Consider the following 27,193-nt stretch of genomic DNA (forward strand, 5'->3'; position numbering starts at 1 on the left):
TTTAACTTCCAAAATTCTAAACAGTTACATTGTTTGTTTTTTATTAGTATTATTATTCGATTTTAAAAGATGCAACCGAATATTTCTAAATGTAAAAACATTTTAAAATAAAACTTGGGGATCCCTGGGTCAAAACCAGTTGAAAACCTCTGATCTACAGGCTATATTAGCAATGCCTCTGAAATTAGTCTACCCAAAGAATATATTTGTGGTCAGAATAACTCACAAAGCCTGACTACAAGAGTTCTCGTCGAGTTGTGCTTAGGAATTGTCAATTTTTTACCATTATAGTAGTAAAATAATGTTTGTTTTTTTTCCATTACGAACGTTAAACGAAACATAATTACAGCGTATCACCCTGCTGTAAAATCCGGCTATGACCATCTTGAAATACCAGCCACTGACCTGGTCAACCCATGTTGAGTAATGGAGCTGGTCTAACTGGTCAACCAGCTACCAGTTGTTTCAAAAACCTAGCTTTTTAAAATTATATAACAGGGCAGTGCATTAGTATTTTCGCCACGATGAAATCTCTGACTCTTTTTATTGAGTATAAAATGCTGCTGTGTGAGTAATACAAATGAGCACAATACATTTGAGGATTTTTTGGTATTTTATCTCTTGCGATAAATTGACCCGTGACAGAAATTGCTACCAACCGTGGCAGACACCCTTAAGTTTCGTTTCATCTCGGGTTCCATCGATTCGGAAAGTGAAAGTCAACTGTATGCGGGTCTGCTGCAGTGGCTTATTTCTAGGCAATTTTAAGGGAACGAGTGAAAAGATGGCCGCGTCTTAATACGTTTTTAGAAGGAAAAAAAGAAATATTACCGAAAGAAGGAATACCGAAGGAATTCTTCAGTCGTAAGTTAAGAGTTAAGTTATGGGCTGCTTTCAAAAACTTTGAAATGGTCCCGTCCTTTGCAACTTTATTCTAATTTGTGCAAATGCTACTTTACGGGTTCTCTGTGGCAAATTCTGTTATTATGATTGGAGTCAGTAAATTATGAATACATGTTCCATGTCAAATAATAGCCTAGACATTTTCCATATGTATAGCATAACATCATTAATCTGCTGCATGCGAACATATTACAATGTAACTGAACGTTTTTATTCCGGTTTGAATCGCAAGCGTAGTTTCGAGTAATTTACATTCTATTTTGCTTGCTTTGCCTGTGCCTAACGAATCGGTTGTTTCTCCAAGACGGTACATTTGTTGAAGTTCACTTTAAAAAGCGGCAACACTGAATTGCGAACGTTGTACTGTATTCATGTTGTATGTCGTAGCTAGGCTACTTCAGACCCCCGCCCCACAAATGCGTCCATTTTCTGTTGATACAGGTATTCAGGGGAACCTGCTTGGCTGTGGTTGCATTGAAATTTGTAGTTACTCGTCATTCGCTGACTAATGGCCTACCGGTTGTACCGTTGCTATTCACATATCAGCAGCTTTCAAGGTAAGAGAATATAATATTGCGACTGTTAACATTTAATTAAAGCATGCAGTAAGGGGAGGAGGCGTCAAAGAAAACGGGGCTGTTTTTACACCTGACACATTACAACACTGAACATGTATCGTGTGTTCTCAGGTCTGAGGGGTCTTCCAAACTATGGTCTGTCCTGCTGTGTCAATGCACTGCTGCAGTCTTTTTCTGCCACACGGGAACTGTTGCCACTCCTAAATGGGTGAGCAAAGTTAAACTGGCATTGTTTTTTTATGTTGTCCAAATGAAGGCAAAGTGCTGGTTGTTTTATCATGGTTATAAAATTCATCCTGCATGTAATTTGCAACTGGAAAATGTGTGATTGTTTTTTTCAAAAATGTATTTCAGATGGACCAATGACTCTGGGGCTACAGAGAAAGCAAAGAATGTACCAGAGCATTTGCAGAAAACATTGCAAGCCATGCAGGGTGACAGGTTCCTGACAGACCCCCACAAAAGTTTCTTGTGCTGCCTGGACCGCAACCGCATCCCCAGTATAACTACTGACCGATTCTTTGCAGTTCTTTCTCTTAATCTTTATTTTGTTTCATCATTTACCTAAGTGTTTTTCCATTCATTAGTTAATGTAGTCTGTCTTTCCTAGTGTCTGTCCAGCATGATGCAGATGAGGTCTTCCTCACCATTATGAACCTTATACAGGAGCAGATGAGTGACACAGAGCTGGTAGGTGTACTATTATAAAATGATATATTTGACATGACATGCAACAAATCCTTTCTTTTATATGGCTCGAAATTAGATCAGAATATTCATGTAGTCATTTTCAAAATATCTGAAACATGCAGCACAGGAATGTAATTTGATGCCACTAACTGGCACTATTGCACTGCAGCTTTAAAGTCCAGTTGAAGGACCACAGAACTTCTCTCAGATGCATAATAGTGTGGAATGATTTGTGACATGTTTGGATGCTTCACTTTGTCTGTTTGTCTATCTGTCTGTCCACCTTTTGGTCTGCTTGTTATGTTCCCCCTTCCAGGCTCAGCAGATCAAGCATCTTTACATGGTAAAAGTTGAGGAGTATCTCCAGTGCAATGACTGCACATATATTCAGTCTGGAGAGACATACTTGCTCAGTCTCCCCCTGCCCTTGCTACGTGGTAGCAACACCCTGGTAAGGCCTGGAGATTTGTGTAGGATTTGAATTAAGGGGATTCACAGTGGCTGCATGCCCTTTCCATTTGTTACATTACATTACATTACATTACATTAATGGCATTTGGCAGACGCTCTTATCCAGAGCGACATACAGTTGATTAGACTAAGCAGGAGACAATCCTCCCTTGGAGCAATGCAGTTTTTTCAGCAGGGAATTATGTGTTTCTATTGTGAGGCAGGAGTGCAATGTGCATACAACACAGGCCATTATTTCATTGTAAGCTCCTGACCAAAATGTTTTCTCTGTCTTTGGTCACCTAGGAAGATTGTTTCAGGGATTTCTTTGAGCTACAGAAGCTGGACAATGGCAACAAGTGTTTTTGTGAGAGGTGTGGAGAGAAGACTCCATCTGAACAGGTGAGACGGTGTGTAATGGCCTGAAAATTAGTTGATTCATTATGTAAAAGCCAGCAGTGTAACTCAATTCTTACAATGCTATTAGGATGGTAAAAGGGCAGCATTGTTAAGTGTTTACTTTTAGGTAAGTGTTAGTTAAAATGTTCAAAGGTTTCATGAAGTATTATACCACCTAGGCTGGGCTATTTAAGTAATTAAAATGTTGATTGTTCATTTCTATGTTGAGAGGTTCAGACTTTCTGTAGGTTTTCATAGGTATGTGCATGTAATTTAGCAGTCTTTTTCTCTGTGTGTGAAGGGCTTCAAACTCATCTACCTACCTGCAGTGGTGTGTGTACACCTGAAGAGGTTCCGTTATGACAATGGTTACACCAAAAAGCTGTACTCCAAAGTTAGCTTTCCTCCAGCTCTTGACTTCAAAAAAATACTGAAACAAGAGCAGGTCTCAAAATCTTCTGAACAGGTAATTCCTGTTACCACAGTAACTTGTGCATTCCTCTTTTGGTGTGCATGTGTGAATGTGTACATGCATTCTTGCATGTGTGTGATATTTGTAGATGTTTTGTCAAGAAATTATGTGCTAATATGGCATCTTTGTCCCAGCCACAGAGTGAGTGGCAGTATAAGCTGTATGCTGTTATAGTGCATTGTGGAACTGCCATGTTTGGACACTACACAGCCTACATCAAACATGAAGGGGACATCTGGTACTATGCAAATGACAGTCATGTGTCCGAGGTGAGATATTGTGTCTTTGGAAGTTTTCTACACTACAGCTTCACATAACTGTTTGACCAGACCAGTGCTCACAATAAATTACAACCCGGTAATTGAATGTATCTTTGTTAATATATGGGATGGACAGTACCCCTGTCCATATACATGTTTTGCTGATCACTAAAATTAACCAGTTTAATCTCTTTCCTATTACAGACAACATGGGCACGTGTAGAACATACATTTGGAGGCAGTATGGGGTAAGGGGTAAAAACCGGTGTACATTTGATATCATTGGTTTTGTGTACCGGGATCATTCTAATTATTTGTTAAATATTAAAGGGAATTGCAGCTCTGGTTTGCACTGTACTTGTGTTGCAAAGATGATGATACTTACATGTTGTACTCCACACCGTGTACGTCAGGGATCATCCAATCACAGGCCAAGCACTGCTAGTTTTCCGCCCTCCCTATATCTGGTCAGGTCAGGTGTTAAGACACCTAATTGGTAGCACTAATTGTTCAGCAAATTACCCAGAAGAAAAGAACCCAGTGCTGGATTTGGATTCAAAGACAGATTTTATGACCCCTGGTGTACGTGCCCCGTCTGTGATTTGACACTCCACGCGGTTCTGAATGAACACTGTGTACACACCTTTCAGAGATTAATTTTCATTTCATTTCAGAAATGACACTGCATACATGCTGCTGTACAGAAGAACAGAGGGGGAGAGAGAACCTGAGTGCTCTGGTTGATGGAAGCAGAATATCAGGGAAATAAATTCTAGGACGGGAGTCTCTCCGCTCAGCAAAAAAAGACAATCATCTTTACCTACCAAAACATTTTTGGTACAGATGACTACAGTTGTCAAGAGAGTTTTTGAGTAAATAGCTTTCATAGGAAAACAATCAATGGAATGGGATGATGGGATGATAAACAAAAGCACACATTTGTTTACATTTGGATTGGGAGTGTGCTGTTTTTGGTCTGTGTGGGTGTAATGTAATTACTTGTACGAATTGCAAATATGTTGCACATGATGTTTGTTATTAAAATGAAATCTGAATATAATAAAGTGTAAATTTGATTGAACAAGTAAGGATGTTTGCAACAAATTAGAGACAAGGTGCATCGTTGACTCTGGTTCAAAGAGGACCACAATGGAAAGTATTTTCACTATCGTGTTTTATCCTTTTAATGTATTAACTTTATGCTTTATGTATACGCATATTGTACATTGATTCTTACCAAATAAATTCAACCAATCTATCATGGCCCTGTACGCGTTCTCCATATTTTAAAAAGTCCCAAGTGAGCCTCCTTACAGTAGTCACGTGTGAGATGTGAGATGTTTACATGTAACACGTGACTTTACAGAGCGCCATGTTTTATGTGGAGCGTTCACCAGTAAATAATGGTGAACATATACGTTTTGTTAAAGGTTGACAACAGACCCTGGAATTAGCTGTACAGTTAATATCGGGCCATCGTTTGCTAGAGATTGCTAATTCACATTAACCTTGCTCAAGGCAGTTGCTTAGTTGAGTGAGCCTGGCTAGCGAGCTGGCTAGCTAGTAGCACCCACCAGTATCTGGCTAAACGATGCGCTCGCTGAGTTATGTTCAGCGTGTCGGTCTGGATTTCTCAGGAACGCTGTTTCCACATGCGATATGCTTGGGAGATGCGGACAATGACTCGGTAAATCGGAAACTAAATTAGCTATCTTAAAGGCTCGCTGTGTCTGTGTTTTGAAGCTAGAGCGATAATGCTGCTTAGATTGCTGTCGTTGGGTAGCTAAATTAGCTACACTGACTCGTTGCCTGTCACTCCACGTCTATGTATCTTGTACTTACATAATTGCATAATAACATAATGCACTTTGCTTTGTAAAATGTGAAAACACAGCCTCGGTCTGAATGCTCTTTCCCCGATCTGACCTCTGAGTCTGAGGTTGATTAATTGAGGTCTTGGCCATACCGTTTCTGCTTTCAGTTGTCCATAATCAGCGCGACTTTTGACTTCGAATGCACCCCCTTCAACAGCTTAAACTGGTCAAACCACGTAAAGCTGGGAGTTGGTTTGTACAAGTCAAGCCGTTCCAAAATGCAAACCCTATCACCCACAGTTGCAAGTGTGCCGATTACTGTGTAGGAGACAAAGAGATCCTCATATTTTTTCTACCAGGAAGCTTGGTGTCCCACTCACTCTGTTTTCTTTCCCTCCCATCCTATTGCACTCAAAGTGTATTGTTTGGTAGCCTTTCCAATCGTAGGTCGCTTTCGCTCTTACCCAGGCACACTAACATGGCTCCTATGTACTAATCAATACAACTATTCAGTCAATCGTTTCGGGTACGTGTGCAGACGTCATACCGTGCCATAAGAAACATTCATTGGGATGTTTAGGTCGGCGCTTATTCTGTGATTAAGTGTAACAGAGACTCGCCCGTGACATTGATGCTTTTGTGCAGCTTAACGAGCTTGTGGTGGGCGACACGAGCGGGAAGCTTCTTGTGTACAAGAACGACGACTGTAAACCCTGGATCACCCGCTCCTGTGTCGGCATGGTGAGTGCCCAGTGCTGCGCAAATTAAAATAACCCATCTCTGATGTTTTCGGACAGTATGTCTGCGATTAAATGTTTCTTGATTATTTGAGAAATGTCTTGTTTCGTTTAACAATGCTGTTTTGGTGCTAACCTGTAAACATTTTAACCACGAACCAATTGGTGAGGACATGCCTTTTTGTTTCTAGCTCACCTGTGTGGGAGTAGGAGATATCTGCAACAAAGGAAAGGTGAGTGAGCCTCAGTAGTCATTCAAATGAAGACTCAACTGACCAACTTCAACTGACACTAAATCTTTTATTTATTATTCATAGTCAATATGCCTGGATTATGGAGTGTCCTTGCCCTTTTGCTTTTTGTATTTTTTTTTCACCATAGCCTCTAACTGATTGCCCTCATCCCCCATTCAGAACTTTGTGGTGGCGGTAGGAGCAGAGGGATGGTTCCACCTCTTTGATCTGACTTCCACTGCAACGTCCAAGTCTGAGACCTCCAGCCAACAGGAAGCACTGTTTTGGGATGACCAGAAGCCCTGCTTCACTCAGCACATTCCGGCCAACACCAAGGTGATCCTAATTAGTGACATTGGTAAGTTTTCTCCCTTCTTTCACCATTCATATATATTTTTCTGGCAGAATTTCTGTATTTTAGATTAGTTTATAACAAATCATGTTTCTAAGACTTTGCTTGGCCAATAAATGGTAGCATGGCAAATCTTATTGCATTACTATATTGGAAATGCACAATTTGAGGATATAGGAGCATTTATGCATTTGCCTTTAACAAGAGGCTGGCTAGCTCTGGAAGCACATTATTCTAATCAATGTGTCCAGAGGAGTTGCTAAGGCTTCAGTTGAAAGCAACACCAGAGGCTGTTGGATTCCTTCACTGTAGTGATGCAATAGAGCACCAGAGGGTGCACTCTATCCCTCTGATCACTGCATGATGCTCTTGGTCTGTGTGTGAATCAGAGTCTGTGTACATGTAATGCCTTTTTCAGCAGGAATTACTGCAGCCTTCTGTGTGCAAATCAGTTTTCCCAGAAGCTGACTTTTTGGTCTTTGTGTGCGTGTGTCTACGTGCGTGTGTGTGCGTGTGCGTGCGTGTGTGCGTGCGTGTGTGTGTGCGTGTGCGTGTGCGTGTGCGTGTGCGTGTGTGTGTGTGTGTGTGTGTGTGTGTGCGCGTGTGTCTGTCTGTGTGTGTGTTTGTGTGTGTGTACGTGCGTGCGTGTCCATGTGTGTGTGTGCGTGTGTGTGTGTGGGTGTGCGCGTGCGTGTGCGTGTGCGTGTGTGCGTGCGTGTGTGTGCGTGTGTGTGCGCGTGTGTGGGTGTGTGTGGGTGTGCGTGTGTGCGTGTGCGTGTGCGTGCACGTGCGTGTGTGTCTCGGCCTGCAGACGGAGACGGGCGCAGCGAGCTGGTGGTGGGGTACACGGATCGAGTGGTGCGCGCGTTCCGCTGGGAGGAGCCCCCGGACTCCACGGACCTGTCCTCTGGACAGCTGGTCCTGCTGAAGAAATGGCTGCTGGAGGGGCAGGTATAATACCTGTGTACTCGCACACTTAACGGAACATAAACCTGCTTCATTCCAATGCTTCTTATTCCTTCACTTCTAATGTGCACCAAAAGTACAGATATGTCACTATCTGGTCACATTCCGACCATCTGTAGTGTGAAGTACTGTAGATGTGCATTCGTCCCATTGTTACCATATCTTGGCAGTTAACTCTAATTCATGACAAATCATGCCAAAGCAAATGGACCAAAAGAATAGCTAGTAGTTCATAAAGCACAGCATGTAATTGCAGTGTTTTGGGTAAGGCTTTATTTTACAACCTGTTAATAATCTGGTTAATAATTCCCTGGTTAAATACATAGCTATTTGTGTAATTATTAATTACTTTTATTTCAGAGGTAACTACTATGAAGCAAATGCAATAGGTACCATGAAACAAACTTGTTAAGTACCCAGAAAATACATTTTGCTGCCCATTTCATAAAATAGTTACCTAATAATTACACATAAGTCCCTGGTATTTACCCAGGCTGTAAAATAAAGTGTTATGGTGTGTTCAAACAGCTTTTCTCCACTTATTTCCCCCTTCTCACTGTCCTGTGCACTCTTTCCCCTCATTCCCTGTACCCCCTCCCTCTCCTCCCTCTCTCCCCTGTACCCCCTCCCTCTCTCCCCTGTACCTCCTCCCTCTCCTCCCTGTACCCCTCCCTCTCCTCCCTGTACCCCCTCCCTCTCCCCCCTGTACCCCCTCCCTCTCCTCCCTCTCCTCCCTGTACCCCTCCCTCTCCTCCCTGTACCCCCTCCCTCTCTTCCCTGTACCCCCTCCCTCTCTCCCCTGTACCCCCTCCCTCTCCTCCCTGTACCCCTCCCTCTCCTCCCTCTCCTCCCTGTACCCCTCCCTCTCCTCCCTGTACCCCTCCCTCTCTTCCCTGTACCCCCTCCCTCTCTTCCCTGTACCCCCTCCCTCTCTCCCCTGTACCCCCTCCCTCTCCTCCCTGTACCCCCTCCCTCTCTTCCCTGTACCCCCTCCCTCTCTCCCCTGTACCCCTCCCTCTCTTCCCTGTACCCCCTCCCTCTCTCCCCTGTGCCCCCTCCCTCTCTCCCCTGTGCCCCCTGCCTCCAGGTGGACAGCCTGTCGGTGAACCCAGGGCCGGAGGGAGTTCCCGAGCTGATGGTGTCCCAGCCAGGATGTGGCTACGCCATTCTGCTGTGCTCCTGGACACAAGAGGGCGCTGCTGCTTCAGGAGAGGGTACCCCAGCCACTCCTGGGGGGTGAGGACGAATCGTGTTCCTCCTCATACGCCAAAAGGAGCCAAAATATAAACTTCGCATTTTGAGTCCTGTCCTGAGAGTTGCTTAGCAGTTGTGTTCATTTGAAGTATTGTTTGCAACTCATTGCATATCTCCATTGGTTTATCTTCTAACTGTGTGTGTCGCTCTGTGTGTGTGCTGTGTGTTGCTAATTGCATATTTGTATGTATGGCTCTGTCTGTCGCAGTGAGAGCCCCTCCAGAGATGTCATTCTTCACCTGACGACAGGCCGCATCCACAATAAGAACGTTTCCACCCACCTGATTGGCAGCATAAGCAGAGGTACGTTATGGGCAGAGCAGCTCCTTATAGGAGACACTGCACTACATTTCACTGGCCTATCCAACACGGCCAGCCTTTCGGTTTTTCTGGCCTTGTTCCAGCATAACGCTGAGGCATCTCGTTCCATTAAAGAGAAGGTTACCAGCCCATTGAATTTGACAAAGCATTAAAAACATTCTGCTAACTTGAGCATGTCTTTTTTGTACTAAATGAGATATGAGTTGAATATCCCCTACCTTTTAAGAAGACTTCACCTTAAGGATAGTCTCATAATTATAATATTTTATTCAGAAGCAGCTGTTGCTATGGTCTGCTGTGGAGAGGGCCTTTGTGTTAATTAATAATGGGAGGCTGGGGTGTATATACACACAGGGAACCAATATCGTGAAGCGTATCTCTTAATGGAGGTAAATAAAGTGGCGCTCATTCATTGGCCGTTCTCTTAGCAGTGTCCTGCACAGACTTGTGTGTGCTGCGGCCCTCTGGGATATATTTGGCCGCTGTCATGCCACGGGCAGCGATCCGGTTCTGCAGCAGACTGCAGACTCTCGGTGCGGGGGTGAATACTGAGTGAGCACGATTGTCCCAGTCACAGACTGTGGGAGCCAGTCTCTCAGCCTGTCACTGGTGCGCTATGGAAACGGCAGGTGCGAAGAGGGTCAGAGAGGTGGGAGGAGGGGGGGGGGGGGGGCTGAGCACTGATGAGTGGGAACCTGATGAAAAGAGCGAAGGAGGGAGATGAAGAGACCGAGGACCGCTGGGGATTTACACAGGTTGTGGAGGATAGGAACGCACACACACACACACACCACACACACACACACACACACACACACGCATTCTCTCCCTCTTTCTTACACACACACACACACACGCATTCTCTCTCTTTCTTACACACACACACACACATACACACACACAGATACACACACAGACACGCATTCTCTCTCTTTCTTACACACACACACACACAAACAGAGCACCGCTCCTTGCTGATATAAAAAAAAAACACACCTGTGGATACAACATTCTACATGTACACACACATTCGCACATACATTTCCACATGTATGAACTACTATATACTGTATATTGTTATTGTTTGCACCATTCACAGCAACAAATCTGTAGTGAAGATGGAGACTTTTTCCCTGTTAGAATAACTGCCTGTTTTCTGCATTGCAGGTTCAAAAGATGAGTCCTCAAAGTGTGGCCTGTTTGCCCTCTGCACTTTAGACGGTGAGCATTAATGCTAACTAGAACAAAATGGGCACCTCATTACACCTGCTAATCCCCTGTGCTGTATGCTTCTGTGGCTACAGTGCTGGTTTAGCAACCCTGGTTAGCCACTGCTTTTATTCCTAAAACATATACAGTACTGGTTCATGTTAATCATGGAGGAGCTGGGTGTACCCTGAAGCTGCAGAGTAGGGCTGCGTGATATATCATATATTTATCATCATCGAGATATGAACATGCAAGATAAACATATCGCAAAAGACTGCTTGAACTGCGATTAATGGTATTTATTTAAACTGATGAATTGATTGGCTGTGCAATTTGTTCATTAAAAGCATGTTGGAAATAATGCATTAAAAATAATTGTATTCAGTTGCCATAGGCTATTAACTGTCTGCGGTCTATGTTGGCAGTGTACCCAAAGCAGAAAGCCATTAGAACTGTGCACACTTCAATATTTGTTTATTTATCGCAAGTCATATCGCCATCGCGATATTTGAACGTTATCGCATATCACATATTTTCCTCATGTCGTGCAGTCCTTTTGCTGAGTGGCACACCGGTTTACTCTCGGTGTCTGGTTGTAGTTTCATTCCTCTCTACGTCGTGCTGTTAAACCCTGCGGGTCTGTGCCAGAGCGCTGAGAAGCTGATCGTGCCGCTCTCGACCAGGAACCCAAGACAATAATTAGCAGCTCTGTCAGCTGGAGGGTGAGGAGCCGTGGGGGGGCTGGGACCTTTATTTAGCCGCGGCAGCCGTCAGCCGTTCTCCAGTGCTTTAAAGTGATAATCAGCAGGGCGGGGGCAGCCGCGGGGCGTATTCGGGGAGGAAGGCGGGAGGGTGGGGGGCCGCCTGGTGTATGTCTCTTTTATGCTTCGGCGGCTGATTAACGGGACCACCGTCGGAGCGCAATCTGCTGTGCGCCACTCTCAGACTCCCTCCCGGTCTCCACACACCGCAGTGGGGCTGCGAGTGTTAATGCCATCACGTGCTCATGTCAGGAAGCCCACACTAATGTACCGTCTCCTCCCCTATTTACGCAAACACCGCCGAAGAGCAACCTGTCTCGCAGTCAAAGAAGAAGTGTTTTTAATATCATAATATTAATACAACTGGATGGAAGCAAAAAGAGGAATTAAAAAGAAATAAAAATGATGTATACCTTTAATCACAGGCAATGCTGTTCTGCTCATTTGAAACATTTATTTTCGCCTATATCGAGTAGAAAATTATTTTTCCATAAGATCACACATTTTACCAGATGTACTTTGAAAATTCTTAGTCTGCAGGAGTGTTTTTAAATGAACTGCAGGCTAAGGATTTTAATATCACAGATATGCATCTGTGCCAGCAGCCTGTGCCATCATTCAGTGCTGTCATGTTCTACAGCTCAGGGTAATTCAGCTGAAAAGCAAGTCATCTTATACCAGATGAAAAGCGTTGTAAATTTGCTTGGCTCAGCCACTGCTTTTTGGGGGGGATTATGGGTAAAAGAGGCAGGTGACGGGAGTAGCACTGATGGCCGTGGAAAATGCTCCTGTCCCTCTTGATCTGGCAGACAAAGTGTTTCTCAGTGCCGAGATCAGGACACCGTGCTGTAGGAGGTGATTTCTTTCAGCAATGAGGTTATATTGAAATCCCTGCTCACCCTCTGTGACAGCAACCCAGTGGCACTTACTGCACGTAGTGCAGTATCCAGTGTCGTACTATGTGTTCTAATACCTGAACATCTCAATGTCTTCCACTAAAAATGGCCACCTAGATTGGTTTGATAGAAATTACGTTACAAAGCTTTTAGCTCCAAGCTTTAATTCAAGTCGGAACTTCACGTAACATCGATGTTGAGGAATTCCAGCTTCTGGAAAACGGTTGGAAGGCACAATATATACGTGCTGTTTGCCAGTGTCGTAGACCTCCTCTTGAGAAGTATTGGATTTAGAGCAGACACTAGTGCTTCTTAGTGCTCGGGATGATAATGAGCAGACCGTGGAATTGTTAATGAGAGGAAGTGATGTAATTAGTGTTGTGGTGAGTCACTGCCGTAATAACACACTTGGACATGCTTTGGCTTGCTGGCGGGGACCAGTTACAATCACAGTGAGGACCAGAAAGAATCACGAGTGAATATGAGCTGAACAGCGTCTTTACATTTCGAAAGTGTGAATGAAATCATGAAAGACACCGAATAACAATGTGAATAATTGCTCTAACGCAGCACGCCTTAAAAGAACATGTGCTAATTTTCATGTAGTTTGCATGCAAACCGTGCATTGGAACATACAGTGTGTAGTCTCACTTGGATTGTGTTATCGAACTGTTACTGTTTTTAAAGATAATTCCTCTCGGTGCTAATGTGTTTCTCCCAGCACTGCTCCGGCTTTGAAACGCTGTGTTGCAGTTCTTTTAATCTGGTCTGCCACGTTGTCTCAACTGCCAACATCGGTCTGTGAACAGCCGAATCATGAATCGGACCTGGGTTCAGCAGATCAGCAGACTAATTGGGAGGCCTGTGTGTTCTTGCAGGGATGTAGTCACCAATTTCTCCTTTTGCTAGTTCGGGCTCCCGTTGTCAGTGTCAGTCACAGTGTGCTTCTACATGAGGTACTGTGAATTATGTAAATCAGGCATATTCAAATCTGGCCCTTGAATCCAAATCCAGCCCTGGTTTTCTTTCCTCCCAGGTAATTAACTGAACAATCAGTGATACTGATTGGCCAGAGTGTCTTCACGCCTGACCCACAGGTAAAGGGAGGGTGGAAAACCAGCTGATCTTGACCGTGGTCTTCAGGGACCGTGATTTGATGAACAGGGATGTAACCATTATCAAAGGATTTGCAGAGAGGAAAATATCTCTCCTTGGATCTTTCAAACCCTTTGATGTTGATATTGGGATGGCAGTGTTGTGTGGCTGCGGTGGTGCTCCAGGCCTACAGCATTGCCACTGGAGCGCATGCCCCTCCATATTGGTCTCAGGTGTGGGATTGGATTGTTTGCCCGGCCTCATTCTGGATTCTGTCCTTGGCCTGCTCTCTCACCCCTGTGGAGTGGATTCCATCAGGGCTAAGGTTCACGCCATCACCGCAAATCAAACTCTGATGGGATGCCTTTCATGTGTCAGGCTGGGCCATTTCACCTCCTGTAGGTTATTAGAAAATGCTGTGGTTTAACCCCACAGTGGCCATGTGGACTTTCTAGTTTAATACCTCATCTATTACCATCTGAACCTATAGGCCAGCAGTGGATGGCATCCCCCTATAGCGGGGTTCCTTCCCAGATTTCTTCCCATCGGGCGTCTTTTACTCTCCACTTTTTGAGGGTTTCTCTTTTTGGTCCTGAAACTGACATTCTAGGCAACCCACAGGAAAGTTATTTAAGCAGAACAGTACCTCAGTAAGATACCCCAGTGTAGGAGTACACTGTAAAATGTGAACTCTGTAATATCCCATATTAATACAATCTGTACTATAGTGGTCACAGTACAGTGTAGGAGTACACTGTGTGAGATATGGTAACAGCACAGTGCTGGAGTACACTGTGTGAGATGTGGTAACAGCACAGTGCTGGAGTACACTGTGTGAGATGTGGAAACAGCACAGTGCTGGAGTACACTGTGTGAGATGTGGTAACAGCACAGTGCTGGAGTGCACTGTGTGAGATGTGGTAACAGCACAGTGCTGGAGTCCACTGTGTGAGATGTGGAAACAGCACAGTGCTGGAGTACGCTGTGTGAGATGTGGAAACAGCACAGTGCTGGAGTACGCTGTGTGAGATGTGGTAACAGCACAGTGCTGGAGTGCACTGTGTGAGATGTGGAACAGTACTCTTGGTGGATAGGGAAGGTGACCAGCGCTCATTGTCTGTGGGGCTAATCCATTCTCCGCAGGGACCCTGAAGCTGATGGACAGCTCGGAGCAGCTGCTGTGGTCAGTGCAGGTGGATCACCAGCTCTTCGCCCTGCAGAAGCTGGACGTCACGGTGAGTCCGGGCCCCTGATCCACCGCCCCTGATCCAGCGCTGTGGCCTTCACCCAACTGCTTACTGCCAGTGACTCACCTGGCAACCGCATGCAGGTTTACAAAGTCCCAACCAGCCCTGTGTTTTTATGCTGTACTGATGGAGGATGGAGGTGTGATGGAGGATCGATAGAGGGGCAGGATTGCAGTGTTTTATTTTTGTTTGGGTCTGTCTGTCTGCCTGTCTTTCAGGGAGACGGGAGAGAGGAGGTGGTGGCTTGCGCCTGGGACGGGCAGACCTACATTATCGACCACAACCGCATGGTTGTGAGGTTTCAGTTTGATGAGAACGTTAACGCCTTCTGTGCAGGTGAGAAGCACCCCATAGCCCCGCCCTGGGGTCAGTCTCTGTGCTCATTAAAGCACAACAACGCTCACATGTAATCCCATAGGCGACAGACACATGCTAATATCGCCTATGTCATCATATCGAAAGCTTGAGGATTGGGCAGAATGGAGCCTGTATTGTAATTCTACCAGATGCATTTATATGCTCTCAATATTGCTTTATAGCTATGCTAGTATGTATAAGAGCGTCTGCCAAATGCCAATAATGTAATGTAATGTATATTTGACGAGGTGCTAAATGGTACTTTCTAATTTGGGTCCTAATATTGAAATGTTTAAGAACCAGGACTTTCCTGTTCTTGAGAGTTGCAGGCTCTGCTGGTTTTCATTGATATTCAGTAGTCGATCAATTAAAGCAGGTGACTATGCAGTTGAATCACCGCACCTGGTTTCTGAGGCCTGTTCGTTCGGCTGCTCATATTCAGGTGAAAACAAAACCAAAACCGACCCTCCAGCTCTCCAGGACCAGCGTCACCAACACCTGCTCTATTATATGGCTGTAAAAGAGCGGTATCCACCACTAGGTGGCGATGTGGAGCTTGTGTCTCAGAGGCAGAGGCCAGAGAATGAGCTCTTATCTCCCTGAGGGGTGTCTCCTGAACCCTGATTCATTCATTTGGAGACGGAACATGTTTGCATGTTTATTTCTGGGAGCTGTTCTTTAAAATGAGGTCTGTGTTTGAGCCTTCTGGCTGGCTGTCAGTCACATCATTTTTCCCTGTTTACTGCTCTATCTTTCACTCTAAGGCATACTCTCTCTTCCCCTCTCTCCCTCCATCTCTCTCTGTCCCTCTCTCTCTCCCCCCCTCTCCCTCCATCTCTCTCCCCCCTCTCCCTCCATCTCTCTCCCCCTCTCCCTCCATCTCTCTCCCCCTCTCCCTCCATCTCTCTCCCCTCTCTCCCTCCATCTCTCTCCCTCTCTCTTTCTCTCTCTCCCCTTCTCTTCCTCCATCTTTCTCTCTCCCTCTGTCTCTCTTTCTCTCTCTCTCCCATCTTTCTCTCTCTCCTCCTCTTTCCCTCCATCTCTTTCTCTCCCTCTCTTTCCCTCCATCTCTTTCTCTCCTCTTTCTGTCTCTCTTTCTCTCTCCCTCCATCGCTCTCTCTCTCTCTCCCATCTCATCATTCGCTCCAGGTCCATCTCTCTCCCCCTCTCCCTCCATCTCTCTCCCCTCTCTCCCTCTATCTCTTTCCCTCTCTCTTTCTCTCTCTCCCGTTCTCTTCCTCCATCTTTCTCTCTCCCCTCTCTCTCTTTCTCTCTCTCCCCCTATCTCTTTCTCTCTCTCCCTCTCTTTCCCTCCATCTCTTTCTCTCCTCTTTCTGTCTCTCTTTCTCTCCCTCCATCGCTCTCTCTCTCTCTCCCATCTCATCATTCGCTCCTGGTCCGTCGCTCTCTCACTCTCTTTAATGCGGTTTTAATGTGATTCTCCAGGCTTGCCAAATCTCTCATTTTCTGTCTTAGTCACATTTTCTCCATACTTCCGACCCCAACCCAATCTCTCTCTCTGCAGTCAATCTGCTTTAATTCCCACCCTCACTTCTGTCACTCTCTTTCTCTCTGACTTTCTCTTCTCCCTCTCTGCCCCCCCCCCCCTCTCTTTGTGTGTTGTTGCTGAGCAGACGGCAGTGCACCGGAGTGAGAGATCTTATTGAATGAAATGAAAGGGTAAATGAAATGAATGTGGCAGTGGAGAGCTCCTCAGTCAGCCAGTGCTGTGACCTGGTGCTGTGTGAGCGCAAACAGATGAGGTCTTTTTTAAACAGCCCGTTACCATGGCATCACACACACTCATGGTCGTGGGGAAGTTTGTGTATAAAGTTAGCTGCTGTAGACTTGAAACCATGATTTCATTTTACTTGGTAAGGATAGTTCTGCATTGTAGGAAAGGTGCTTATGAAATAGAAAATTTATATAACCAGTCCTGTGTCACTGCATAATGGATGATCACATGCTGTCTTCGATACATTTTTACCTGTTTTCTGTTTTACCTTTGGGGCCAGTCTAGTGATTTCAGATCTTGCATTATGATGACAGCTCTGTGATGTTAGTGCTGTGATTGTTAGTTATCTGATGTCAGCATTATGATCACAGCTCTGTGATGTCAGCATTATGATGACAGCTCTGTGATGTCAGCTCTGTGATGTCAGCATTATGATACCAGCTCTGTGATGTCAGCTCTGTGATGTCAGCATTATGATGCCAGCTCTGTGATGTCAGCATTATGATGTCAGCTCTGTGATGTCAGCTCTGTGATGTCAGCATTATGATACCAGCTCTGTGATGTCAGCTCTGTGATGTCAGCATTATGATGCCAGCTCTGTGATGTCAGCATTATGATGCCAGCTCTGTGATGTCAGCATTATGATGCCAGCTCTGTGATGTCAGCTCTGTGATGTCAGCTCTGTGATGTCAGCATTATGATGCCAGCTCTGTGATGTCAGCTCTGTGATGTCAGCATTATGATGACAGCTCTGTGATGTCAGCATTATAATGCCAGCTCTGTCATGTCAGCGCTGTGATTCCCTGCTCTGCTGTGTCTGGGACAGGTCAGTACGCCTGTAAAGACGGCAGGAACAGCCCGTGTCTGATCTACGTCAGCTTCAACCACAAGATCTACGTGTACTGGAGGGTGGAGCTGGAGCGCATGGAGCCCACTAACCTGCTCAGGGTTCTGGAGGAGAGGCCGGGGTACAGGGACCTGCTGGAGCGCCTGGGCGTGGGTGAGTATAGGGAGAGGTATCAGTCACATGCCTTTTCTCCACCTGGTGTGGTTCTTATCTTTCTTCTGACCAAAGCTGACAATATGCTAAGTATAAAGGGATCTCCACACACACACACACACACACAGGAATCCAATGTTCTTTTTTAAAATGCAGAATAACTGCATGTTCTCTACCCTATTATATGCAAATGTGGCTCTGGCTCCATTCAGCCATCTCGGAGCAGCTCAGAACGCCAGCGAAGGAAAACTCACCTTTTCATTTACACACAGCTGTTTTTCACAGTCACACTACACCTGTCCCCTGAGTGGGACCTTCTACTGTCCTCTCTACGAGTCCAATATAAATCCCTGTTGTGTTAGCACAGCCAATGCAAAATTACCCGAGTCACAACATCGATTTCATTACAGTTAATAGTGGGGGAAAAGTTGGGAAAGTCTTGTCACGGTGAAATATTTTGTGAGATCCTGAACTCGTGGCTTCAGATCCAGTTAGATCTGACTTGGATTTAACATGAATTAATTCATTTGATTTAACAGTTAGATTTGACTGTGTGGTTAATTAGGGTTTCAGCTCATTATGGGTGTCAGGTACCGCTTGCTCATAACGGGCAAACATCACGTAGCACTCGCAGCATGACTGCAGTGATAACCACATAACTGCTGAGAGCTAAGAGCGTGTGCATGTTCAGCACAACCGCTATCTCTCTTTGTCCTGTGGGACAGTCTGCACAGATGAATGACATTTTAAAATGTGAATAGATTTATGTCACACTGTTTCTCCTTTCACTGGCTGCAGCTGCAGTTTAGGCGTGGCTTCGGTACTGTGTGTCCTCCAGTTCCTGTTTTGTTGAGCCCCTTTCAGCGTAGCTGGAGAGTGAAGGGGATAAACCTGTCACTTCTGCTTTCTGTGAGTGGAAGTAAAAAAATCAATAGCTTTGAACAAAAGGGGTAAAGAAGCGGCACTAAGAAGGACACTCGGTGCGAGTGTTGAGCGAACAACATCTCCCAGAACACGCGCACACGCACACACACACACACACACACACATGCACATGTACACACACACACACACACATACATACATACATACATATACACACACACACACACACACACACACATACATACATACACACACACACACACACACGCACGCACACACACACACATACACATGTACACACACACACACACATACACACATACATACATATACACACACACACACACACACACACACAAATACACACATATAAACACACACACACACACACATACATATACACACACACGCACACAAATACACACATATAAACACACACACATACATACACACATACATACACATATACACACACATGTACACACCTGTACACCTACAATCATGTGGCAGCAGTGCAATGCATACAATCATGCAGATACAGGTAAGGAGCTACATTTCTGTAACTCTTCTGGGATTTTCACTCACAACAGTCTCAAGAGTTTACTCAGAATGGTGCGAAAAACAAAAAACTTCCAGTGAGCAGCAGTTGTGCGGGAAGAAATGCCTTGAGAGAGGTCAACGAGGGAGGGCCAGACTGTTCAAAGCTATATATAATAACTATTACAACAGTGCTATGTAGAAGAGCATCTCTGAACACACAAATGCGTCAAACCTCTAAGTGGATAGGCTACAGCAGCTAAAAATAAGTCTAAAATACCTAATAATGCTCACTGAGTGTATACACACACACACACACACACACACACACACACACACCGGGGGAGTTTACAGAGGGCATATACGCACTAAGTGGATTTATGTCTCATTGTGTCTTCCGCTTTTCCCATCTCCCTTATCTCCCCTCTCTGTATGTCATGTGCAGTATTCTGAGTGTGTGGCTAAGCAGCTGCTAACACCCCCAGCATGGAAATGAGATGGGCTGTGTGCTCTCCCTTTCTATCTCTCCTTCTCACTCTATTTCTCTCTTTTCCTCCCTCTGTGCTCATGGGAAAAGGCTTGCGTTTCCCGATCAGCACTTTGGCTGCCCTCTCTCACTCATCTCTTTTTCCCCCCCCCCCCCCCCCGCCCCCGCCTCACTCACTCTCTGTACTGTGTGTTCTGTCATGGCAGGCAGAACAGTGTGACCTGAATGTACAGAGAACTATGGTGACCAGGGAAATTGCAGCTCTCATAGTGAAGTCCAAAGGGACAGCACGGCTGTATGTGTTTGTGTTTATGTGTATGTGTATGTGTATGTGTGTGTTTGTGTGTATGCGTGTTTGTGTTTGTGCATCAATATGTGAGTGTGTTTGTCTCATAAGTGCATATGCACGTATGTATGCACACTTACCTGTGTTTATGTGTATATGTGTGTGAATGTGTGTGTGTGTATATGTGCATGCATGTGTGTTTGTGTGTGCGTGTGTGTGTGTGAATGTGCGTGTGCGTGTGTGTGTGTGTGTGTGTGTGTGTGTGTGTGTGTGTGTGTGTGTGTGTGTGTGTGCGTGTCTGTCCATCCTGTCTCTGTCAGCAGCCTCTCAGAGTGGCAGATGCAGCTACCTGAGAGTGACAGCCCGATATGAAGAACTGCTCAGAGCCTGCAGGGGGGATCAGCTGCTGCAGCAATTCATGAAGGACCTCTTTAATAGCAACACAAGAATAGCCATTACATGTTTTAATTCACTTATTGTTAGGCCATTGCTAAAATACCCCCCCCCCCCCTCCTCCATTCAACTTAGCCAATATGCTGTGGACATCTCTTACATATCTCTGCTTAGAAAACAGGGAAATATTGATGTCTTTGTTCATCTTGTACTATGTGAGATTGAGATCTGAAGTAGGGAACAGCTGAGCTCCCTGTTGATCCCACAGTAGTACATGCGTACAGCTTTGGGGTTCTGTGCCAGCGCCAAACAAACATATATTAGCGCATACACACTCACACACACACACACACACACATACATACACACACACACACACACACACACACACACACTCACACGCATATACACACATGGACCATCTGCCCGAAGCTGTATTGTAAGCACAGCTCATGGCAGTTGTGATTGTTGAGAAGCACATGACCGGAAGGAAGGGTTTTTTGCCGATTGACCTGAAGGTTGACGGAATGTCATCTTAACCCCAAACTAATCCGAGCCCTCATTTCCCCGTTTCACCAGCCAAGTTCAAACTGAAAAGACTCTTGAAAAGCGTCTTCCTGCAGCAGATAACTTCACAGCAAGCCATACATCTTAGCCCCCCTGCTCTGTGTCCGGTCTGCAAGGCAGACCTCGTCAATCTTCAGCCTTATCGAGGGCTTTTGCATTGCACACACAGTTACTGAGCTGAATTAACCAGGGCTTTCAGCATTTTGTCTGAGCTGAGAGGGAATAACGTAGCCTAGGTTTCATGTGTGAACAAAGTTGTGTGAAAGGAACAGGAAGAGTTGGGAGGGATAGTTGAATCATAGGGTGTGTGTGTGTGTGCGTGCGTGCGTGCGTGTGTGAACCCTTAGGGATCTCTGTGAAGGAGCTGAGGTGACTGAGCAGTCACCTGTAATGTTCACCTGCCGCGGTCGCTCTGGTGACTCACAGACCGTGCGTCAGCTCTGGCCAGCACACGCACTGGGTGTGTCATTCAGCGCGACTGGAGAAATGTTCCCTGAATTTCTGTAGGTTTCTGTTTCCTCGCTCTCGCTCCTCCTCTCCAAACCCGTCACCTGCTCGGCACGTGGGTTATTTTTCCGTCCTCTTTTCATTTCGGTTTCTTTTGAAGGACATGTTCATTCAGGTTCAGCCTGCGCCACTTGCTCGCCTGTGCAGTCTGGTGATGGATGACTCTCCACGGGAGTGGTGGAGGCTTCGCTTTAACACGAGACGCTCAGCAGTGTGCCCTCTACTCACACACAGCACTGACCACACACAGCACTGTACCACACACAGCCCTGTACCACACACAGCCCTGACCTCACACAGCTCTGACCACACACAGCCCTGTACCCCACACAGCCCTGTACCACACACAGCCCTGACCACACACAGCCCTGACCACACACAGCACTGACCACACACAGCACTGACCACACACAGCTCTGACCACACACAGCCCTGACCACACACAGCTCTGACCACGCAGCTCTGACCTCACACAGCACTGACCACACACAACACTGACCTCACACAGCTCTGACCACACAGCTCTGACCACACACAGCCCTGACCACACACAGCACTGACCACACACAGCCCTGACCTCACACAACACTGACCTCACACAACACTGACCTCACACAACACTGACCACACACAGCCCTGACCACACACAGCCCTGACCACACACAGCCCTGACCACACACAGCACTGTACCACACACATATCACCACAACCAGCACTGACCTCACACAACACTGACCACACACAGCCCTGTACCACACACAGCACTGACCTCACACAGCACTGACCTCACACAGCCCTGACCACACACAGCACTGACCTCACACAACACTGTACCACACACATATGACCACACCCGGACACAAACACGCACCAATGGACACGCAAGCACACACACACATGCATGCCCCCTCACCCACGGACACACCCACGGACACACAAGCACCCACACACATGCAAGCACACACACAGACATGCACACATGCACACACAGACATGCACACATGCACACGCAGACATGCACACACACACACACACACACACACACACTGCCCTCTGTGACTCTGGTCCAGCAGTGCCCCAGCAGCCCTAAGCTGTTGCCTCCATTCTTTCATCACTAAAAGAGCCCTGATTGGTTGTTTGTAGGCCTTGGCTCTCTGCTCTCTGATGTGTAACAACTAGAACATGTTCAACACGCTATCCTGAGGGCAGCATCCAGCGGTTCATCATTTCAGAGCATGCAGAACATCGGCCAGCTTAATAGGCTAAGCACACAACCGTATGGATGGAAAGGTCATGAGGTTGATTCCCGGTCTCTGTTTTAGCATTGAGCAGAATAATGTGCCACATGCCTCTAGTACAGGGGTCTCCAACCCTGGTCCTGGAGAGCTACTGGGTCTGCTGGTTTTTGTTTTCACCTTAAAATCAGCACCTGTTGAGACCCAGGTAACCAGGTGAGGTGAGTTAATTAATTAAATTAGAGCAGTTGATTACAGTTAATTGCAGGGTAAGAACGAAAACCAGCAGACCCAGTAGCTCTCCAGGACCAGGGTTGGAGACCACTGCTCTAGTATATATCAACAGTGGTGTGAAATTATAAGCAAATGTAAGTAAGTATAAGTAAATGTGTGGGGCTGCTCAATTATCAGAAGATGGCACGCCATGGCAAATTCCACAAAAGTGCTAATCTTAAGCGGCATGGTCAAGCAAGCGTATATGTTTGTGGTGTGTTTATTAGGCATCGAAACAAAATGTGCAAGTAGCAGTCAAAACAGACAAACTGCGAGCGATCAATCAATCAATGGCAATGGCTGCTTGGGCTCAATTTGGTGTCCAACCTCATTTTGCCCAATCTGGCCATTTTCAGGCAGAAATCGGGTAATTGTCCACGGATTCAGTCTAATGTCATGAACCTAAAGGCAGATTTCCACATCGCATGGGAAACATGGACATTTCATGGACACATTAGTATTCTGTTCAATGCACGTGGACTGAGCCCACGTGACCTACCTCAGCAACAAGGTCACTGATGTCGCTATAGCTTCAGCAGGTATGGTGAGAAATAAAGCCTTTATCAGAACTGAAACATGTGCTTCTGAAACACAGATTACCACAGCATAAATGGCAGGCTTAGGCAGCAATGCAGGAGACCTGTGGAGCTCTCTAACATCTAATGGAGAGGGTCTCCCTTCTGAGTTTCATCATGTCTGACTGACCTTTAAATCGTTTTGAGATATCCCCACAAGTACGCCATGGCCCGTTTCAGGCTGTTCTTTCTACCCTGGAACACGGATTCTAATCCACCAGGAGTGGGATTGTGTTACGGCTGGGTTTGGCGCCTTTGCCTACTCAGTTATGTTTGCATGAATACTATAGATCCTGGAAATGTGAGCAATACAAACCAGCTGTGGCAGCACCAATATAGTACATGCAGTACCTAATATGAGCACTTGCAGTTCTTCCCTTGCAGAATCGGCATCTCCTTTAAAACCTGTTGTGAACCAGAATCGTTCCAAATACAATTTTTGGTTAACAAAATAAATAAACAGAAGGAATGCCCTTTAATTGGCATTGTTTGAGTCTAAAGATTGCCAGGAAGAGGTCCATTTTAAGCCTTATCACATGGATTCCTTTTGATGTTAATGTTCATTTTGAGTGATGTTTTCCACAAAGGTCTTTGGACCTATACCCACATTGTTCTGTATACATACTGTATACTCTCTTTTCTGTGTTTGGAAAGAGCCTCCTACAGCAGTCTGCTGCTGTCTGTCTGAAAACTCAGGGTGCCAATAATGAAATAAACAAGGCTTGCCGTGCTAATCACAATTACTGGCCCTGATTTATTTATTCATTCATGCATGCTGCGGCTGTGCTATTTATGTTTCTGTGCCATGTCATGTGGCATTTGTCACGATGTCTGGATCCTGACTTGTACCTGTGTAAAAGTTTTCTGAAGGACAGTGAATGGTTATAACCAGAGTCTCAAAATACTGTCCGAAATGTGTCTCCTGGATTGTGGTGTGAAGTGATATTAATATTAGTTTTTGACTTAAGGGGTCCACACTTGTTTCCAAGGCCCTGCAGCCTGCATACATACCGGCCCTCCAGGACTTCGGAGTCTGAGACCCCGAATCTTAACAAACTGTCCCTATGTGGGATCCAATCCGATAACCTTGTTGGGAGCTCTCACCATGACAACGTGCTGCTGTGTGACTAAAGCCAGGCCTTGTCCTTTTGTCTCCCTAAAGACCCTGACGACACGGCCGCTGTCAGGGAGCTGGTCCGAGACGTGCTGTATGGAGACCCCCCGCCCAGGTCCACCTGACGGACGCGACGCACTCCGCCCAACTCAGCTCAACTCCCCCCACCCCAAACTCTCTCCTCTCTGTAAATATCTTGCCAATAAAGTCAGAAAAACCAACAACCACATGCCTCTTGCTACACGTGCTCCCATCCTAGAAAGTGCATTTGATCTTTGACTGTGTGGATGGGCTGTTCCTGGGCCCACGTGTCTATGGCTGTCTGGCACTGATTCAAGTCATGTCGGCTGAGTTAGACAGATCTGGGAACAGGGTGAATTAGTTTGTCTGTGGGGTCACTGTTCCCCATCTTGTCCTGTCTTCCAGGTCATTGTGTATTTTGACGGGAATCGAACTCCAGATATAGCCATTAATTTGATGTGAGGACAAGCCAAGCAAGAGAGAGGCATTGCCAGTAATTATTCTCCCTACATAGCTGCATGTTTCATAGTGTTGCAGGGTCAAGTCTAACTGATGATCACAGTCTTTGTTTTTAAAGTTGTGTGGAAGATTATCCTGCTTGATCATATACAGTGGACAGAATGCATAAGTATGCATTGTCAGATAGTGTTGGAAAACTGAAGATGGCGTTCTAATTCACTGTTATTTGTAGTTAGCCCCCTGCTGCACAGCCTTTTAGCGCTTCCCTGTATTGAAATATAAAGGTGAGCACCGTAATGTGTAATATATGGGTCTGTCGTGCTATTGCAGATTTCCAGGAGAAGTGGGGTCGATATGTTCATGATGAGTATTCTCATTAGGATTGCTACAGTGAGCCACAGCCACAGTACATAGCTGCAGTGAAATGGATTTTCAGTGCCCATAGGAGAGTGGTCCACTGTGTGAAAGGCTTGCTGGTGACGTGTGAGGGACACCATTACATTATTGGCATTTGGCAGACACTCTTATCCAGTGTGACGTACAGTTGATTAGACTAAGCAGGAGACAATCCTCCCCTGGAGCAATGCAGGGTTAAGGGCCTTGCTCAAGGGCCCAACGGCTGTGTGGATCTTATTGTGGCTACACCGGGGATCGAACCACCGACCTTGGGTGTCCCAGTCATTAACCTTAACCACTACGCTACAGGCCGCCCCAAACCGGTGAGTAAGGCCTTTATCTGAGGGGGCGGCCATTTTGCCATTTGGTCTGGTTCATGATAATCTCTCCCTGGTTCCCAGGCTCTGGCGGGTACTGCATTCCAAACTAAACACTGACCAGTGCTGTGGTCATCTGTCATGGCCTATTTCTGCAGATACTTCTGTCTTGGAAAGAATCTAGTTCTCTCGGCCCTTGTTGTATCTGGAGATGTCGCAGTGAGTGTGTGACAGAGAGAAAGCAGTACACTGAAGGTGTGTGCTGGTGGAGGAGCAGCATGCACATCCAGTCGTTTTGGAGGTCAGACTGTACCGCACACAACATTTATTTCACCTCAGACATCGGAATGCTCACCCCGCCATGAAACTGCGTGGCCTTGGAGTGTGATGGATACTGCGTGGGTTTGACCTTTGCCCTTCTGCATTTACGCTGAGGGCAGACGGCCCGCGACCCTTGTCCGTTATAGAGCGGCGAGAGTGCCGACCCTGGGAAACGGCCATCCAAAGATAACATCTCCGCCGGCGAAAGAGGACAAACAGACATCCATTAGGCGTGGGTCTCCTCCAGACTGCCGTGTGTGCGCATTTAGCTCCTGTGTTCCTGCCTAATGGGATAGAAGTGTGCCTGGCTGCCCAGCTCTGTGGAACCAGGAGAAGTCAGGTCAATCAGACACAGTGCTGTGGAGTTCAGGGACAGGCCTTACGTAAGCAAAAGAAAAAAAAGGAGCAGTTTTTGTCTGGACTCATCGGAGTGCGAGTCTACTGCGGCTGACAGTGTGAAAATTGGCATTGGCTGGTGTTTGCTGTGGTCCAGCTGCAAAACAGAGCTTTATTATACATATTTTGGATACATTTCATAATGCCGATAAACTTTTTAACATGATAGTGTTACACCAGAGTAACTCTAGTGTAGTTATTTGAGGACCAGCTGTGTTTCTCTGGGTACTCCAGTTTCCTCCCATAGTCCAAAGACATACAGGTTAGGGACTACAGATGAAAATGCTCATTAGCTAACTCTGGCACATTTACATTGATGTGGAAACTGAAAATGTTGATTACTGTGCACTGTCCCCAGTAAAAATAAATACAGAATTGCTATTTACTTATATACCGTAGGTGTTATGTGGTGGTTGCAAATGTTTGTGTAATTACAGGTCATTAATATATTTAATTACTTAGATCTGTAAAATTATTCCCTAATCTTTTAAAGAACCACTGAGAGATGCTCAATTCAATCTGTGTGCAGATGGTATGATTATATTGAGAAAGAGGTCAGGGTCAAGTCTATAAAGGAATCTTCTTCCTTTGGGGAGATGCTGACGAAAAAGCCTTATAATGGCTTTGAGGAACTTTTTACTCAGAGGTATTGAAAAAAGAAAAATCTTGAAATCCAATAAAAATGCTAATCTTTA

At 45.8% G+C, this 27,193-nt stretch overlaps 2 protein-coding genes across 5 annotated transcripts; both read left to right on the plus strand.

The window, feature by feature from the left end:
- The first annotated feature begins 13 nt into the window (after nt 1-13).
- On the plus strand, nt 14-5,015 carry usp18 (ubiquitin specific peptidase 18). Of its 3 annotated transcripts, none has more exons than XM_061251827.1 (11): nt 14-864; nt 1,345-1,460; nt 1,593-1,689; nt 1,836-1,981; nt 2,092-2,171; nt 2,488-2,622; nt 2,928-3,023; nt 3,322-3,486; nt 3,633-3,761; nt 3,957-4,000; nt 4,427-5,015. In XM_061251827.1, the coding sequence occupies exons 2-11, from the start codon at nt 1,412-1,414 to the stop codon at nt 4,494-4,496; spliced, it is 1,011 nt and encodes a 336-aa protein (XP_061107811.1). In that variant the 5' UTR covers nt 14-864; nt 1,345-1,411; the 3' UTR covers nt 4,497-5,015. The 3 variants fall into 3 exon arrangements, with proteins under 3 accessions (XP_061107811.1, XP_061107810.1, XP_061107809.1); XM_061251826.1 differs by having other exon boundaries at nt 663-875; nt 3,627-3,761; XM_061251825.1 differs by having other exon boundaries at nt 665-864; nt 3,627-3,761.
- A 90-nt stretch (nt 5,016-5,105) lies between these two features.
- Nucleotides 5,106-27,193, plus strand: itfg2 (integrin alpha FG-GAP repeat containing 2). Of its 2 annotated transcripts, none has more exons than XM_061250624.1 (12): nt 5,106-5,439; nt 6,212-6,307; nt 6,495-6,536; nt 6,717-6,894; nt 7,700-7,839; nt 8,942-9,090; nt 9,317-9,411; nt 10,597-10,650; nt 14,534-14,625; nt 14,856-14,973; nt 17,556-17,729; nt 24,637-27,193. In XM_061250624.1, the coding sequence occupies exons 1-12, from the start codon at nt 5,344-5,346 to the stop codon at nt 24,711-24,713; spliced, it is 1,311 nt and encodes a 436-aa protein (XP_061106608.1). In that variant the 5' UTR covers nt 5,106-5,343; the 3' UTR covers nt 24,714-27,193. The 2 variants fall into 2 exon arrangements, with proteins under 2 accessions (XP_061106608.1, XP_061106609.1); XM_061250625.1 differs by lacking the exon at nt 5,106-5,439 and adding an exon at nt 5,557-6,092.

This window comes from Conger conger, chromosome 8 (genome assembly GCF_963514075.1).
Source record: "Conger conger chromosome 8, fConCon1.1, whole genome shotgun sequence".
NCBI lineage: Eukaryota > Metazoa > Chordata > Actinopteri > Anguilliformes > Congridae > Conger > Conger conger.

Coding starts and splice junctions, on each gene's coding strand:
- usp18 (XM_061251826.1), top strand. CDS start 1,412: ATGGCCTACCGGTTGTACCGTTGCTATTCACATATCAGCAGCTTTCAA. Junction 1,690..1,835: donor CTGTTGCCACTCCTAAATGG/GTGAGCAAAGTT, acceptor AATGTATTTCAG/ATGGACCAATGACTCTGGGG. Junction 3,024..3,321: donor AGAAGACTCCATCTGAACAG/GTGAGACGGTGT, acceptor CTGTGTGTGAAG/GGCTTCAAACTCATCTACCT.
- itfg2 (XM_061250624.1), top strand. CDS start 5,344: ATGCGCTCGCTGAGTTATGTTCAGCGTGTCGGTCTGGATTTCTCAGGA. Junction 6,308..6,494: donor CCCGCTCCTGTGTCGGCATG/GTGAGTGCCCAG, acceptor TTTTGTTTCTAG/CTCACCTGTGTGGGAGTAGG. Junction 14,626..14,855: donor TGCAGAAGCTGGACGTCACG/GTGAGTCCGGGC, acceptor CCTGTCTTTCAG/GGAGACGGGAGAGAGGAGGT.